Source organism: Diplotaxodon limnothrissa, linkage group LG18, assembly GCF_057381915.1.
Source record: "Diplotaxodon limnothrissa isolate DT_005_m linkage group LG18, D_limnothrissa_male_GT1.1, whole genome shotgun sequence".
Taxonomy (NCBI): Eukaryota; Metazoa; Chordata; class Actinopteri; order Cichliformes; family Cichlidae; genus Diplotaxodon; species Diplotaxodon limnothrissa.
In genome coordinates, this window is record NC_140613.1 from 23,768,108 (window position 1) to 23,784,680 (window position 16,573).

The 16,573-nt window shown below is 40.4% G+C and overlaps 1 protein-coding gene across 1 annotated transcript; it reads left to right on the forward strand.

Moving 5' to 3' along the window:
• Positions 1-7,467: 7,467 nt before the first annotated feature.
• LOC146613649 (MARVEL domain-containing protein 2-like) lies at positions 7,468-14,908 on the forward strand. Its single transcript, XM_085377050.1, has 6 exons — positions 7,468-7,564; positions 8,205-9,365; positions 13,874-14,061; positions 14,146-14,317; positions 14,390-14,440; positions 14,740-14,908. The coding sequence occupies exons 2-6, from the start codon at positions 8,274-8,276 to the stop codon at positions 14,854-14,856; spliced, it is 1,620 nt and encodes a 539-aa protein (XP_085233176.1). The 5' UTR covers positions 7,468-7,564; positions 8,205-8,273; the 3' UTR covers positions 14,857-14,908.
• Positions 14,909-16,573: the final 1,665 nt, after the last annotated feature.

Consider the following 16,573-nt stretch of genomic DNA (forward strand, 5'->3'; position numbering starts at 1 on the left):
TTCAGAAAATTGCATGGCTTGAGGTCTGCTGGGATACAGGCACAAACACATCACTGGTCAAACTGAGTAACTAACCCAGCTCTTTTGCATGGTTCTGTCCAGAAGTAGTTATGGATCACACCCAGATGGCTCTGGTTATTTATACGCTTGGTTTCATTAGATTACCTTTGGTTTGTTGGTTGCTTTTCTTTTGTATTATATTTTTTAATTTTGTTTTCCCCCAATTTTTTATTTTGCGAGGATACCTGTGTTTTTTTAGAGTTTCAGAACCTAGAGAATTGCAGCAAGTTGATCCTGTTTAAAATATGAAGAGAGATTTTAAAAAAAAATCAGTATTTCCAAAAAAAATCCTCAAAAATACAAAAAATGCTGAAGAAACTTTTCGGGTTACAAAACAGTGAACTGATCTCAAAGTAAATAAACCATAGTTTTACAGTTAAAAAAAAAGAAAAAACGATTAAACTTATATGCTGTCTTGTAGTCTAGTATGTTATCACTGCCCCTCATGTCTGTACTTTAAATATAAAATTAGCTTTAGATTGGCTTAACTGGTGGGAGACTGCAAGATTAATTTTTGAGTATGTTGTCATATACATGCGGAGGAATTTAAGTAATAAACACAAATTCACATTAACTACTTACATTCCTGAGTCCAGCCAGAATCAAAACAACCCGAGATATAAGCTAGCTCTAGCTCCTCTTAAGCTATCGCTACCATATTGTGTCACTATTTCCATTATGTAGATTATACTGGATGCACTGGGGGCTTTTTTGTGAGGGGTTTTTTTTCTCAGAGAGCTGCAGTGACTCATGGTTTGTAATGCTAGCACTGACTGGGAAAGTTTAGAAAAAGATGCATCAGGAGTTCTCTGTTATATTGAGCACAACACAAACTTTGACTAGTGAAAAACAGACTTAAAATGTACTTATCAAAGAAACTGAACAGCCAGTTTCTTAAAATATCTTTTAGTATGACAAGAGCAAGACAAAATACTCAGATAGACCCTTAATTATAGTTCAAGCTTTATTACAAATAAAGTCTAATTAAGTCAAAATTATTCTGAACAGTTGTTATAAACTGGGAAATTGGCTATAGGTACCAAATCCATTGTAAAGATTTTGCTTCTACTGTAAAATTGGGCATGTCTGTCAGAGCTTCTGAGTTTTGTCACTTTCAGTCTGTGGCTTCAATTGACTCATCAGGAGCATAAGCTAACTGGTTTCTAATACTAGCTTTATATTTACTGTACAGACCTGTAGCCTAAGTGGACAGCTCTCAGTAGTAAAGTATAACATTGAACTGTTCTTTGAGGCCTTTGCTTTGGTTATCTGAGTGGTACAGTGATGGATAAGAAGTGAGGGGGAAACATCTATGAAAGCATGCACTGGCATATTCTAGTGCTGTGATGACTTGCAAAGTTTAATTTGAAGACAAATATTTAGGATTTTCCCAGAGCACATTAGAACAGAACAGGAGGTCATCAGGTTAGCAGGCTAGGATGATTTAAACAGTAGATTGAGTCCCAAAAGAACGCTAGTGCTAAATCTCATATTTGTGGTCCCTTAAGCAAATGGACAGGTGTAGGATCATTATAATTTCCATGGTCTTAATTATTTCCAAGCTGCTTTAGGCTTAACTGAGTCTAGGTCCAACCCTGTGAGAGAACAAACAGGTTCGCTATCTCACAGGCTCTGGATTGACCAGAGAGCACTTCTTTTAAGAATGTATTCAGTTTGCTACAAGTGCAACTTAATCGAGCATGAATATTAGCTATTTCCCTTTCAACTTGAGTTGATGAAGCATGACTCTTTACTGCCCCCACCTTTAGCCTTTCCTATCTCAGAGTGCTACACTTCTCCCTAATAGTAGCCTATAAAGAGATCTATCATGCTTTTGCAGTCTCTGTTTCAATCAGTATCATCCAATTAGTCAGGATGGCTAAGCCTATCTGCTTGATTACAGCCTTACCTGCCTGTTTCTATCTAAGGTTTCCACCTTGTCATTACATCTGGTACGCCCTCACGTTTTTCATCTGTCATTATTAAGAATATCAGTCCCTCATACAAAAGTAGGCTTGACAGATGGCCTGCAGAAAAGACATTGAAGTGGTTCCAAAAAAAAAGAAAACCCCAAACAAAAAAAACTGCAAGGGAGGAAGAAGCAATGGAAACCCAGGTCATGTCCCATTTTGTACTTGGTGTGTAGTTACAACAGAAAGGATCACAGATGCTGGAGTCTCTTCCCCAGAGAGACATAACAATGCTGGTGTTAAGGACTTCATCGGGTGGCACGAAAAAAAGCAAAGACTTTGCTCATTCACTGACAGGAAGGTTATGAACAGCAAGATTGGGTGTCCTGTTAATATGACCTCATTGTAGATGTCACCATTTAAACAGGACAAAGCTGAAAAGGTAAAGGTAGGTGGCTGCCAGCATGTCATAGGTATGTAGAAAAAAAAATGCCTAGAAATTACACGAGGGGATTGAAATTCTGGCAGTTACAAAAGAAACCCCCAAAAGACCTTTTATTGTTTTACATTTGCAGATAGGAAATTTAATCCAGGATCTGCTGTTCCTTACTCTGTTGTAATTGGTTTTCTTTGTATCCCATCACAAAGACCAGCCTAAACACCATTCTAATATTTACTGAACTGATCCTTTTCTAGAAGATGAAACACATACACAGTATTTCATAGTGAAGTGAGGGACATTCATGATGTTGCTCTGATAATGGTAGATAAGACAAAATGATTAACACATCCCGGACTTTTATTATAAGTAGGCTTTCGTCATAGAGCAGGCATCAGAACACACTTCTGCTGAGTACAGAGTGAACCCCCCACTCCCCAAAAAACTGAAAAAATGTAACCAAATCATTGTTCTGTGTACACTGCCACATGATGCATAATGTACGTAGTAGCACTGGAATAAATCAACTTTTAATGGATGGCAAATGGGTTTAACATGTTCTCTGTATACTGTTCATTGTTCCTTCATTTTGCAGGTGAACCTTTGTCCTAACAAGGAGAGACACCAAGGTCAACATTAAAGACTATCTTCATCTATGACCGTTATTCTTTCTTTTTCTTCCGCTGGGATTTGAAAATTCCGTTTTGAATAATCTTCCTAATGCTTTACTTCCCGTTTCATTTGCGTACTCCAATCTGAAACTTTCCCATGCCAAGAGGGAAGGAAAATGGCAGAAGCCCAAAGTCAAATGTGACACTTGAAAGGTGGGTTGGCAAATGTGTTGACAGACGCAAACATCACACGTTTCGTCCTGTGAAACTGAGGCATGGGCCGTCCTAAAACATGATTACAGGAGGAAGTATTGATATAAACAGCACTCCAGAGGACACGCAGCTGCTGGGGCGCTGTTCCAAGGTGAACTGTGAGCTGTGCACAACACACACACTCGTACACAGCCATTAATGTTCAAATAACAAGCTACTATTCATGTCCACATGCACAAACAAGGCTCTGGCTGGTTAATTACAGTAAAATCTGCAGGGACTTGGCAGCAGACCGATATCCCGCAAAAGTGGCAGAGTCAGTCACCCTGTTGTTGTTGCTACACAACCCCAAAGACATGCAACCGTGGAAACACAGGGAACAGCTCCTCAACAATCCAATTAGTACAAAGTAATTAAAATATTGTTTTTATCCTCTAAAGTGATAACAATCATATGTGACATTGAATGCGCTCTCATAGAACTAAATCTCGCTTTACGGTGGAAACCCAAGTAGGAAAGAGAGGCAGAAATTGTGAAAGGTGCACACAAATTATGCCGCATGGCCATCCTTTCCTTCTCTAACAATCTGTCTTAATAAACACATTTAATTCACTCAGCTTATCCTTGTGCTGAAGTGTGAAAAGCAAGAATAGTGGCATTAAATTACCAGCAATCTCCCCTAGAGGGTACTGAAGCTCAGCCAAACAGTGAGGAAATAGGAGATGGAGTCATGTTGCAGAGGACTGAAGATCACCCTTGGAGTTTGGAATTACAGGGGGAAGAAGAATCAGCATATAGGATCCTGAAGAGCACGGTTTGAAAAGATCCTATGGGGAAAACTTGCAGAAGACATGGGGAAGTGTTTTTATTAAGTTATTAAATTTATTACAAGGCTGACTTTTCTCAGGAACGAGCAGCTAGGAGCTGCATTATGCTTAATGCCCTGCATATAGCTTTCAACTAATGTGGTTTGGCATACACTTGGGGAAATCAGAGAGAGTATTGATTTTGGTTTTGGTGTAGTGGTGGAGAGTGGGTGTGAAGGGCCTTTTCATTCCACCAAATGTTTTTTTGAGTGTCACTTATTTCAGCATCCATCATTTCTCTTTCTGTCTTTTTAGCTCTATCTGTATCTCCTCATCTGCTGAGATCCGAACAGAATGAACGGCTGCAAATGAGGCTGCTTGCTGGAAGCTGCCATTGCTTCTCTGCTTCATTTAGCAGTGAAAGAAGGCGGCAGCTCTTTTCAAAACTCTCAAACCATATGCTAGGACTTCAACTGTGAAAGTGTACATGCACTATATATTGCGTATGTGTATGTTCACACTCACACATGCTTGGCTAGCTGGATGTTTTCCACTTGAAAGGATCATTTCAGCCAAGGCTAAAAACTCAGATTGGTACACATACAGTATTGTTCTTGTTTCTGTGTAGGCCTAGTTTCCCTATCAACTTAACACAGAGTCAGCTAACATGATTCATTGATGCCTCATCTGTAAATATATATATATATATATATATATATATATATATATATATATATATATATATATATATACACACATATATACATATATATATATATATATATATGATGGGGTACTGGCCCACAACCGAGATGGGCACAATAAATGTTGTTTATGAAACCATGATGATCGACACTGTTATTTCCAATCTAAGCTGACACACTGACACTACATCACACCTCACAAGGACTCACTCTTCACTCTATTGCCTTTATTTACATCAGTAAATAATCAGCAAAGCCAGTGGTAATGGTGTGGCCGGTAATGACAGGTTATTCATATCAAACAGCTGACTCATTAAACCTTTGCTACCTGCTCTCTTGACAGCAAAGACCAAGCAGGTATTTAGGTTGTCATAGAATTAAGCACTTAGTTTAAAAAAAAATCATAAAGTGGAAGTTGAAAAATATTCAATTTTGTACCATTTGATGTATTTAGTATTTATTTATTTATTGTCATTGTCAAGAACAATGAAATTGCGTTTGGGGCTTCCATACAACCCAAAAAAAAGAAGAAAATAATAAATACCCCCTAAAACCCAAGTGTACATATTTAACCCAGTGTGACTCCAATGCAATAAGACAATCCTTAGCAATAATGTTCGTAGAAATTCAGACAAAGACCTGAGAAACATGACAAAATACAACAATGCAACCCATTCAATATTATTGTACTGTGAGATATGATATCAGATATGATAGTTATCTATTTAAGAAAGAGGGGGGGGGGGCAGGAGGGGGAAGAGAATAAAGATATGATGCACCAATGCAGACCAGTTCATTGCTATTAAGAAGTTGGATATGGTTATTGTCCGTGAGAGGGGGGCAGAGAGTTCAGGAGCCTCACAGCCTGTGGATACAGGCTGTTGGCCAGTCTGGATGTTCTGGCCTGTATAGACCTGTACCTTCTCCCTGAGGGCAGCAGATGGAAAAGGTGGCGCGCAGGGTGATGTTGGTCCCGCAGGATACTGTGCACCCTCCTCAGACAGCGAGTGGGGAAGATATTACTGATCTCTGGCAGACTTGTTCCAATAATTCTGCCAGCTTCTTTCACCACCCGCTGGAGTGCTTGCTGATCGGCCTTGGTGCAGCTGGGGAACCACACTAGAAATCCATACGTCAGAACGCTGCTGATGGCACAGTTGTAGAAGTTCAACATCAGAGATCTGGGAATGTGTGCGCTCCGCAGTCTCCTCAGGTAGTAGAGGCGCTGTTGGGCCTTCCGTACAACTGAGGTGATATGGTTGCCCCAGGACAGGTCCTCGGTCACAGTTACCCCCAAGAATTTAAAACTGCTCACCCTCTCCACCGCCTCACTGCCAATGAAGAGAGGCAGATGGTTGTTATGACCCCTCTTCCGGAAATCTACAATGATGATGGTGATGCCATTATGCTTATATTTAGATCAGTAAAATTCTGCCTGAGTGTGAGGCATGTACCTTTTTCAGTTTCCAAACCGAGAGGCACTGTACTAAGCTAGCAGTATTACCTCATATAATAACATATTTAAACATGCTTTTGCATTGTCCTCCACATTATATGCAGTTGAGTAGGTGCCTGTGTTGCAGCAGTGGACAACTATGGTAATCCCAAATGAGGTTTAGCCCAACGCCCAGGGCTACCGGAGGTCCACCAACTCCCTATGCACTTGATAGAGTTGTTCAAATTATAAGATCATTGTACTGTATAGGATATGAGTACTGCTTTGTGTGTGCGTGCGTGTTTTCTGTAGGTGGGGAGGGGTGGTGGACTACAGATGTCCTTGCCCCGAGCTTTCTCTACATGAAAATCTGTTTTGGAACAATCGCTGGCACCGAGTGATGCCACGCTATACAGCAGGAATGATTCCTGGAATCAGCTGTGGAGGGTTAAATGATACATAAAAAGACATGTATCACAATGTCATCGCTTATGGGAAGTGTTCCAGTAACACTTTAGAGACGTCATCATCAAAGCCTGCAGTTTCATCTACAACTAAATGTATTTTATGAATTTAGCTCAGAGGACATGACTAATCTTAAAACGCAGATTGTAGCCATTATTCACAGGGCCACGTCTGAATACACTCAGTGCAACACTGAAAAGGTAACTGGGAAAGATAGCCACATTAAATGGGATAAAGAGACAAACCAAACTCAGAGCAGGAGAAGCATGGGAGCCTGCTGCCCTCTAGTGCCAAATACCCAGCTCCCAGTCTAACACAAAGTCACAGCTGAGATGAGAATGAATAATTCATAAATGATGGGATGATAAAGCAGTATTATACCAATGCAAGATACGAGATGTAATTGATAATATGGGTCGCTTATCAAACACTTTCTCAACTCTAAAAAGAAAAGTGAAATCTCATGGACAAACTCCTGTTGCTGATAGTCTTAAGTGATATGCGTAATGCTTTAAGAACTGCTGACGAGATGAACTTTTGTGTGTACCCAGGAGTCCCTGATCCAGTATTAATTACTAGATTGTGTACTTTTTTCCCCACTCTTTTAACCTATTTTTATCAGCAAAGCGCCAACATCATGCACTCCATGAATGTCAACAGTTTCAGCCACTCTCTCTCCCACAGATTAACCTAGCAGTGCCAGTCAGCACCAGCGCAGGGGCGGTTCAGGTTTAATGTTTAAGCTTTTAGTACCACCTCTTTTGTCCACACACATTAGCCAATCTCCCTGTGTGTGCTAAACCAGGAGTGAGTCACCCGAGAGATTGAAGAGAGTGAACTGTGTGGGCCTGCTGGACAGTTGCGGCTCAAAAATCCTATGAGATAGTGCCATCTCTACGTTACCAGAGAGTTGGGGTCAAGGTAAGCTGTTGGATTTGACATTTGAAAAACAAATGTAGAATCAGGTGTCCCGTTTTTTAAAATTCAGCGATAGTATCACGACAGTAGTGAAGTACACGGAGCCGCGGCATTGTGTGAGTCACAACTCACACAAGTCCTCTGTAATTAGCAAAGCCCAAGCAGTACTGGAGTCATGTTGGGGTCTTTTTTGGAGTTGCTGTATTCCAGCAGTTTGTGGTGTATGTGTCATGCTGTTTGACATGGTGTGACTAATGGCTTTCCACTAACACAACTGTCTTTTAGAAATCTTGAATCGAGGCTTTCCTTCATTTTCCATTCAATATAGAGATATTGTGTCACCATATATTTGCAACTGGTTGAGGAGGTCTATGCACAAGATACCTCACTGTATAAGAATCTGACATTTGTGTTTATCGGGAAGGTTTTTATTTTTAACTATATCCTGTAAATTTTAATTCAGTAGTAGAAACCCACAAATGATTATATATCTATCTATAGATAGATATATACATACACATATATGTGTATAGATATATGTGTATGTATACACATATATAGCGTCATTTTTACCCTAATAAACTGATATACAGATGTTTGAATGTTATTTGTAGAATGCTACTATTCTTTCTCTTTCCCACAGCTTCTCTTTGTCTTGCCGTGGTAAAGATTCTGCGATTTTTCCAATGAATTCCCAAAATCAGCCCACAGCATGAAATCATTCAAGAAACAAGACCAGGAGGGTGTGGTCGGGTCCTCCACCATTAAAGATCCACCAGTTGCTGTATGGGTTACTCACACACCGGATAATATCACCGATGATGGTGAGGATGATGCGACCTCCACAGGTCGCACATCCAGTTCTCCACCTTATGCTGAGCAAGAGAAGGAAAAAAAAGGAAGCCTGAAAGACAGATTGAAATCCCTCATCCCTCAGTCATGGGGCAAAAAATGGACAAAAGAAAGCGACTCTGAAGCCAGCACAACTGGTATCCAGATCCTACCCAATGGGACCAGAGTGAGCCCCCCTGTAAGTCCCTTGGTGGAGCGTCGGAACTGGAATGAATCTCTGGGAAGCTCCAGTCACAGCTCACATAAGCCTTTGATAAGAGAGAGTCCCACTGACGGTCTCTTTGGTCACGTCCCAGTAGAGGAGTCACTACTGTCCAGCATCCACCCTGCAGAGTATTACGCTGAGAAGGTGGAGGTCTACAAGCAGAAGTACTCTTATTTGAAATCATGGCCGGGATTGCTCAGGCTTCTAGCTGGACTTCAGCTCCTATTTGGAGGAATGGTTTTTGCGTGTGTCATTGCTTACATTCAGAAAGACAGTGAATGGTCCAACAGCTACGGACTCTATAATGGTGTATACAACAATGGGATGGGCCTGTCTGGGTACAGCTACAGAGGTCCTATGACTCCTTTCATTCTAGCTGTAGCTGGAATCTCATGGATCCTTACTCTGTGTCTCCTGGTGGTGGGAATGACAATGTACTATCGCACTATACTTCTCGACTCCTCGTGGTGGCCCCTGACAGAGGCCTTCATCAACGTGGCTCTTTTCCTGTTCTACATGGCAGCAGGGATAGTTTACTTGAACGACTTGAATCGCGGGGGGCTATGCTACACAACAATAGGTATTAACCCCATCGTCGCAAATCTGTGTCGGGTTGATGGTGGCCAGATGGCAGGAACAGCTTTCATCTTCATCAACATGGCCCTGTATCTAGGAAGCTTCCTGGTATGTCTGAAGATGTGGAGGCATGAAGCTGCACGTAGAGAGAGGCAGTATTTTGAGAACCAGGTACAGATTTTTACTCCTCTGTAAACAAATATGAAATACAAGGTCAGGGCCCTGTTTCAGGAAGCCGGTTTAGAAAACTCAGAGTGAAAAACGATACGCAGGGTTGAGTAACCCCGAACTGTCCAACTCGGAATATTCGGTTTCAGAAAGGCTGATAACAATTAGTTCAGTCAACGCGGAGTTGCTTTAACCCCAAGTGAAGCGCGCGGACGAGGATACATAAAGCCCTGATCAGTGGAGCACAGATTAAGCGAGTCACCATGGAGACGGAGGGAAAGAAGGCGCGGTCAATGTATTTTACAGCGCTTGAGGCCGAAATTCTGATGGCAGCATATGCCGATAACATGCAAATTCCGCGGAAAAAAGTAACACAGCGACAGCTGCAAAAGAAAGTGAGCATGCATGGCAAACATAGCCGACAGAGTCAATGCGTGAGTGTTAATATAAACATTGATCGAGGGATTTCCACCCATTTAACACGTTATTTTATCATATGTTATTTTATTTGTTATTTTATACATTTTATTTTGTGACGTGATGTGAGCGCAGGTGCAACCCAACAGGCCCCAAACGTGCCTGGCAGCAAGTAAAAATGAAATATAAAAATATAGTCCAAACAGGAAAGGTGTAATTGTATTATGAGCCATAGTGCTTGGTCTGTTTGTCCGATGTAAATCAATTGCAGTTAGAGGCTACATTAATTTTCTTTCTTTAAGCACCTATTGAAATTATCTGAGCACATTACAAGTACATATTTGCTTACTCTGTATGCTCAAATGTGACCCGTTATAGCCAACAGAAAAAAAGCGGAGGCCCGAAAAACAGGTGGGGGTCCTCCACCACCACCACTCACAGAGGCTGAGCAGTTGGCCCTCAGCCAAAACAGTGGGCGCCCTGTGGCCGAAGGCATCTCTGCGGGGACATCCTCTGAGTCAATAACCCCACAAGACACAAGTGCCTACATAGGGGGTAAATTCAAAATAATACATGATGTGCATACATCCTTTCTTCACAGTCACCTTTGCAGTGCTACTCATTCATTTGATAAACTCTTTACCATAATGAATTTTTTTGTAGTGAAGTTATTTTCCTACTGATTTTGCCTTCCCTCAGCCTTGGTTGTCTTTGAGAGCATAATGACAATGAAGTGTAAGGTGATTGGTATGTTTGTTAATTGCCATTTGGTCCCTTGTAAGTTATAAGTGACCTGTATAAACCTCATATTCTATCAGTTGATGGTGGTGGTGTACTGCATCTGGTGCAGCCTCCTGTTGAGCCAGACCAACATGCAGTTGTGAGTAATACTCCACAGATTATATGAGTTTACAGTAGAACAGCAATGTTGTTAATTTCTTTACTACAGGAAAATAATGAAGAAACATTGACAGCTGTTAAGGAGGAGGAAGCAACAGAGACACTTTATGAGGTTTACATCCTTTAATACTTTGTGTACAGGAAACACAGGCGACCAATAAAGCCAGTTGAACAAAAAATCTGTTTATTCTTCTTTCAACATGTTGAGGTGATGGGTCAAAAGAAATGATTGTGACATATGGTGTCTCTGACTGCTCTTCCATCTTGTATGTCCGTGGGAGGGTCAGGATGTTCATGGTTTGGATCACTGCTGTTTGGTTCAGAAGGACAGTGTTCTCCTCTAATTGTGGCAATGTTGTGAAGAATCACACATGCCACAATAATGTCACATGCCCTTTCTGGGGTGACCCTGAGTCTTTGCAGGCACTGGAACCGGGCCTTAAGCATTCCGATAGTCATTTCAACTCTGGCTCTTGTCCTGCAATTAGCCAGATTATATCGCTGCTGTGGGCCCGGTTCAGGGTCAGGGTAAGGGGTAAGCAAATAGGGTAAACATGGATACCCCCTATCACCAAGCAAGTAGCCAGTGAACTCTCCTAAGACAGAAGGATACACTTCAGTTCAAATGTCCCTGAAGCAATTGGTCTTTATATATTTTACAGTATTCTCAACTCACCATGTCCAAATTTTGTGCTCAGTGTACATTCACGGAATATTTGTGAGTCATGGACAGAGCCTGGCCACTTGGCTTCCACATTTGTGATAATGTTGGCAGCATCACATATGATCTTCACAGTGCAGAGAACACAAATTAGCATCCATTACTATAATGAAATAATTTGTTAGTTTGAAATGCTACAGGGAACTATGTACCTGTACATTGATGCTGTGGAAAGACTTCCTGTTCACATAGTCTCCTTCATTTACTGAAGGAGCAATGATTGGAATGTGAGTGCCATCTATACAGCCAATCACGCCTGGGAACCGTGAGAATAAATGTAAAATTTAAGTAGTAGTTCAAGTATCACCACATCATAAATTAAGTTTTGGTCATCCTGATACCTGCAATTTTGTGGCATCCCTCTTTGATAAATCTTGTGGGTCTATGACCGGGGAACACCACAAACGAGTACAGGAGACGTTTCAGTGCAACTGTAACATTCCTGACTGCCCGACAGACGGTAGCCTTGGAAACGTGCTCAGCGTCACCAATATTATACAGAAAGCTCCCGTTTGCAAAAAACCGAAGTGCGATACAAATAATATGTACAGAACTGAGAGCATGTCCGCGATGTGTCACATGAGCAATATATGGCCTGAGGATGTTATTCAAATAACTTATAGATTGTGCTGAAAAACGGTAACGTTCACACAGGAAATCATCAGGAAATGATAAAATGTCCAAACGCGCTCTGATCACTCTCTCCCGGCGGAGAGCTCTGCGGAGAATTTGGGCTTCACGATCTACTGGCTCTTCAAGGAAGGGACACGCCATGTCTGACACTTCCTACTGTCAGGTTTCCGACAAAGGGGCGGAGACAGTCAGGGTTAGTTGTAGTAAACCTGCTAGGGGGCAGGTTAGCTTCACGGCGTGTGTCGTCATAGTGACTCACTGAGGCTTCATCTGAACTCGCTTTGTGAAACCGAAAACCCAGAGTTTTCGTTAACTCAGGGTATACTTACTCAGTTTTTCCACTAAACCGGCTTCCTGAAACAGGGCCCAGGTCTTCTAAATCTGAAGACTGACTGAAATACATTTCAAAGCTGCATATATGAAGGTATCCTCATGAATACAGTACAGTTAAATTCTCTGTGAAAGGCTAATATAGTGGAAACCCACCTTTAAATTGCTCATCATTACAGTTTTTTCTGTTAAAGTTGGTTAATATTTAGCTCATTTCTTGTGTGGCAGTATTTTAGAATTTTAAAGAACAGAGTTGCACCTGCAAATGTAGCTATCACCTGCATCTTTGGCACAAGGGCAACTACTGTCACAGTCTGGCAGAGGCAGACGGTGTGGACTGACAAAAAGGACCCAAAACTTGAATATTAACAAAAAGCAAGTCGTTTAATATGGCTGATTTAAAAATAAAAAAAAAAGTACAAAAACAAAAGGCAGAGGCACACAGGAAAAAAAAACTAGAACTAAACTGGGAAAATTAACTGCTGAACAAAAAACAAAGACCAAAACCTTGAACATGGAAAAATCCTGGAAACATGATGTGGAACAACAGACGACCTGACAATAAATGAACAGAACACACAAACTAAACAGACACAAGGGTGATTAGGGGAAGTGGAAACACATGGGGAAACAGCTGACACTAATCTGACATAACCAGGAAGCAAAGCTGACTATACTGACATAGACCTTCAAAATAAAACAGGAAACATGAGACGCAGACATGACAATACAAACTTGACAACAAAAGACACGCAGCATGAAACACATGAAGTTAGAGGGAAACTTAAATACAAGGGTACAAAACACAAAGGGAATCTAATAAACAAATGAACTTCGCCAACCTAATGAACTTTAAACATACACTATAAACATTAAAATAAACTAAAACTCAAAACGCTGGGTCAAAAGACCCAGGATCGTGACAGCTACTTTGTTCCAGTAACAATACTGATAATGATAAAATAACATCAGCACTGCTCCCATGACCGTATCATTTCCCCACTGGCAAATAAACAGGTCTAAGAGGGCTGCCTGCTCTGTGACGTTGCAGGTTTGATAGAGCTAAATAGAAATATCAGATACACAGATGATTGGAGGTTTAGCAAAATATATCCCATGAGTAACCCACAGCAAATATTTGAAGCATAAAACAAGAATGAAGCAAATTAGTTTTCAATGTATGGCCTTTCCAGCTGTTGACAACAACATCTGGGCCACTGTAGGCTAACAAAACAACCATATTACTGTGAGTGCAGATCGCCACATAACCTGTGCAGTAAACATGTCTCTATAGTTTTCTGTAATGGTGTGTTGGGATAATATGTATAGTAATGTAAAATAAGAAAGGATGAGAAGCCAGATGTGAACATAATAGTTCCATTAAAGAAATGCAGCTGTATTTTTCAAAATAAAAGCCTTCATGTAATGATGGCACATGCCAGTATAGTGTTGTGAACATCTTGTTCATTTGTTTTGTATTTGCCAAATGATGTTTTTCTTTTACCTTCAGCCTCAGGAGGAGTTTCAACAGTCCATCCCACTCAAACCGGTAACAACAAAACGCATATCATTCAGGGATGATGAAGCTGACAAAGCGCTGAGTAAAGATTATAACAATCGGGATAATCTTCTACATGACGTCCAAAAGAATCCAGTCAATCTGAACCCCAAAGTGCACATCATTGCAGACTACATCATGTAAGTTAACATTTATAAGTTGAATCACACCATTAGTTCGAAACATACAGAGAATCAGTTTTACTGTGTGTCTCCTTTCTGTAGCAAGTATCCAGAGATCAGCTGTGTGGAGGAAAGGGAAAAGTACAAAGCAGTTTTCAATGATCAGTATCAGGAATACAAAGACCTTCACAGAGACATCAGTGCTACTCTGAGTAAGTTCAGAGAGCTGGATCTCATGATGGAGCGACTCCCCCGAGAGACAAGTAGCAAAGAGGTGAGATTCATACCGACCTCCCATCAGTTTTCCTTTTTTATATGGGAATTAATTACTTTGTTATTCATATAGGACCAACGCAGGATTCAAAGTATTGTAAAGAAGTATCACCAGAAAAGGAATGTAAGTGACAATTTTTTTTAACCTTTTTTTCTGTTTTTTTAATGACAGTATAAACCGCGATTTCTACAGCTGCTCACTCTGAAATCAATCGTAGCAATTTTCAAATTTAACCATAGAGGTATTAGAGTTCTGTGTTCTGCCCAGGTAATAGTAGCTTTTATTCGGTAATTGTCTACTGATGCAAATAATTCTGAAAAATCATGTTTAACACAGATCAATTACAGAATGAATCAGTAAGAAAGGTTGGAAATAGAGCTTTCAGGCATTAATCAGCAGACTGTTGTGTGCATGTTTCGCAGGACCCTACTTTCCTAGAGAAAAAGGAACGCTGTGACTACTTGAAAGCCAAATTGAGCCACATTAAAAACAGAATCCGTGATTATGACCAGGAGACCATGGCAGATGGTCAGACATGAAGAAGATCAGAAACAAGTGTCCACAGCAACTGATGAACTGATGAAATAAAAACGCTTTTTAAAATGTCTGCTTCTTTGTGTGACAGACAACATTCTTCCTTCTGGAAAAGTCTGATTGTTGCGCATCATTGTATTTTCATGTACAATTAGATCAATGTTTACACAAATTCTGGTTTGTGACATGATTATATTCCTTGGGCTACAACATTATAAGAGATGCTTCTTCTGTAGAGCTTTGACTTGACGGTTTTGTGTTTCTAAATACTTTCTTGTCATTTCTGTGAAGGCCGAGCAACGTTCACATGCTTGATGTAGAAATAAAATAAAGTTAAAGGATTGTTATATATCTTTCTGTAATATTTTTTTACAACTATATTAATTTTATGCTGTTATTTCTTTACTTTTCACTTTTCTTCTTTGGGCATCACAGCGAAAGCAAGTTCTCAGTTAAAAAACTGCAGGTGCCAAATTAACAGAACTTGGAAACTGGCAATAATTTTTAATCTAATGATTTTAATATATTTTGGAGATTTCATAGTTTCTCTGATTTAAAATGTTAAATAGGAAAATGCAGCATAATTTCTCCAAATTGTATTGTAAAGTAACTCGGCTCAGAAATATTATTCTTGTTCTCAGTAGACTCTGCCACAGGCACTCATAGAATACACAATGTAGAGATATTATCTATGAAATCCGCCGCTGTGGTATTTCTATTAAGACAACAACAACAACAAGAACAACAAACCAAACAACAAATAAAACCACCTGTTGATCCTTTCTCTTGTCATATACACCCATTAGAACAGATTTATAGTCACTGGCCATGTTATTAGTTACACAAGTTATTAGTTGTACCAGACTCAACTACTTTGGACTTAAGGCCTGCCTTAATAGTTAATTAGCATAGATTCAACAAGGTGCTTGAAACATTCCTCTGACATTTTGGTCCATATTGACATCACCATCACATATTTGCTGCAGATTTGGAAGCTGCACATCTGTGATGTTACTCTACACATCCCAAAGCTGCTCTGCTGGATTGAGATCTGGTGACTGTAGAGGCCATTTGAGTATAGCCAACTTAATGCTATGTTCAAGAAATCGGTTTGAGATGATTTGAGTTTTGTGTTATGCTGCTGGAAGCAGCCATCAGAAGATGGGTACACTGTGGTCATAAACGGATGGAGATGGTCAGCAACAATACTCAGGTAGGCAGTAAGGTAGTAAATCAAGACTCATCAAACCAGGCAGTATTTTTCCAGTCTTCTTTTGTCCAGTATTGGTGAGCTTGTGTGAATTGTAGCATCAGTTTCCTGTTTTTAGCTGACAGCAATGGCACCCGGTGTGGTCTTCTGCTGCTGTAACCAATCACCTTCAAGGTTTTGAAGGTCTGAAATACTTAGACCAGCCTGTCTGGGAAAAGCAGTTATGCACTTATTGTTATGATTTTGTAGTTAAGTATCACTCTGCATTGTATAAAGTATGAATCATAGATCACATGAATTGTACTTTTACAATTATATTAGAATTTATCAAAAGATTTGTCAAAAAGGTTTCGGTCTAATGCGTGGACTGGGCTGAATATCAGTAGGTTATACTTAGGTTGGAGGTTGTAAACTGCAATTTGAATGTAGCAGGAGCCTGGGTATAAACTGTCACGAGCACGTGGGTGAAGCAGGTCGTTAGCGGGTGAACGGTGCCCCTGCTGAGACGCTCG

What these genes read in the sequence shown, in the direction of transcription:
- LOC146613649 (XM_085377050.1), top strand. Translation starts at nt 8,274, where the DNA reads ATGAAATCATTCAAGAAACAAGACCAGGAGGGTGTGGTCGGGTCCTCC. An exon ending in ATCATTGCAGACTACATCAT is followed by an intron (nt 14,062 to 14,145) that starts GTAAGTTAACAT and finishes TCCTTTCTGTAG; the next exon opens with CAAGTATCCAGAGATCAGCT. An exon ending in GAGAGACAAGTAGCAAAGAG is followed by an intron (nt 14,318 to 14,389) that starts GTGAGATTCATA and finishes TTATTCATATAG; the next exon opens with GACCAACGCAGGATTCAAAG.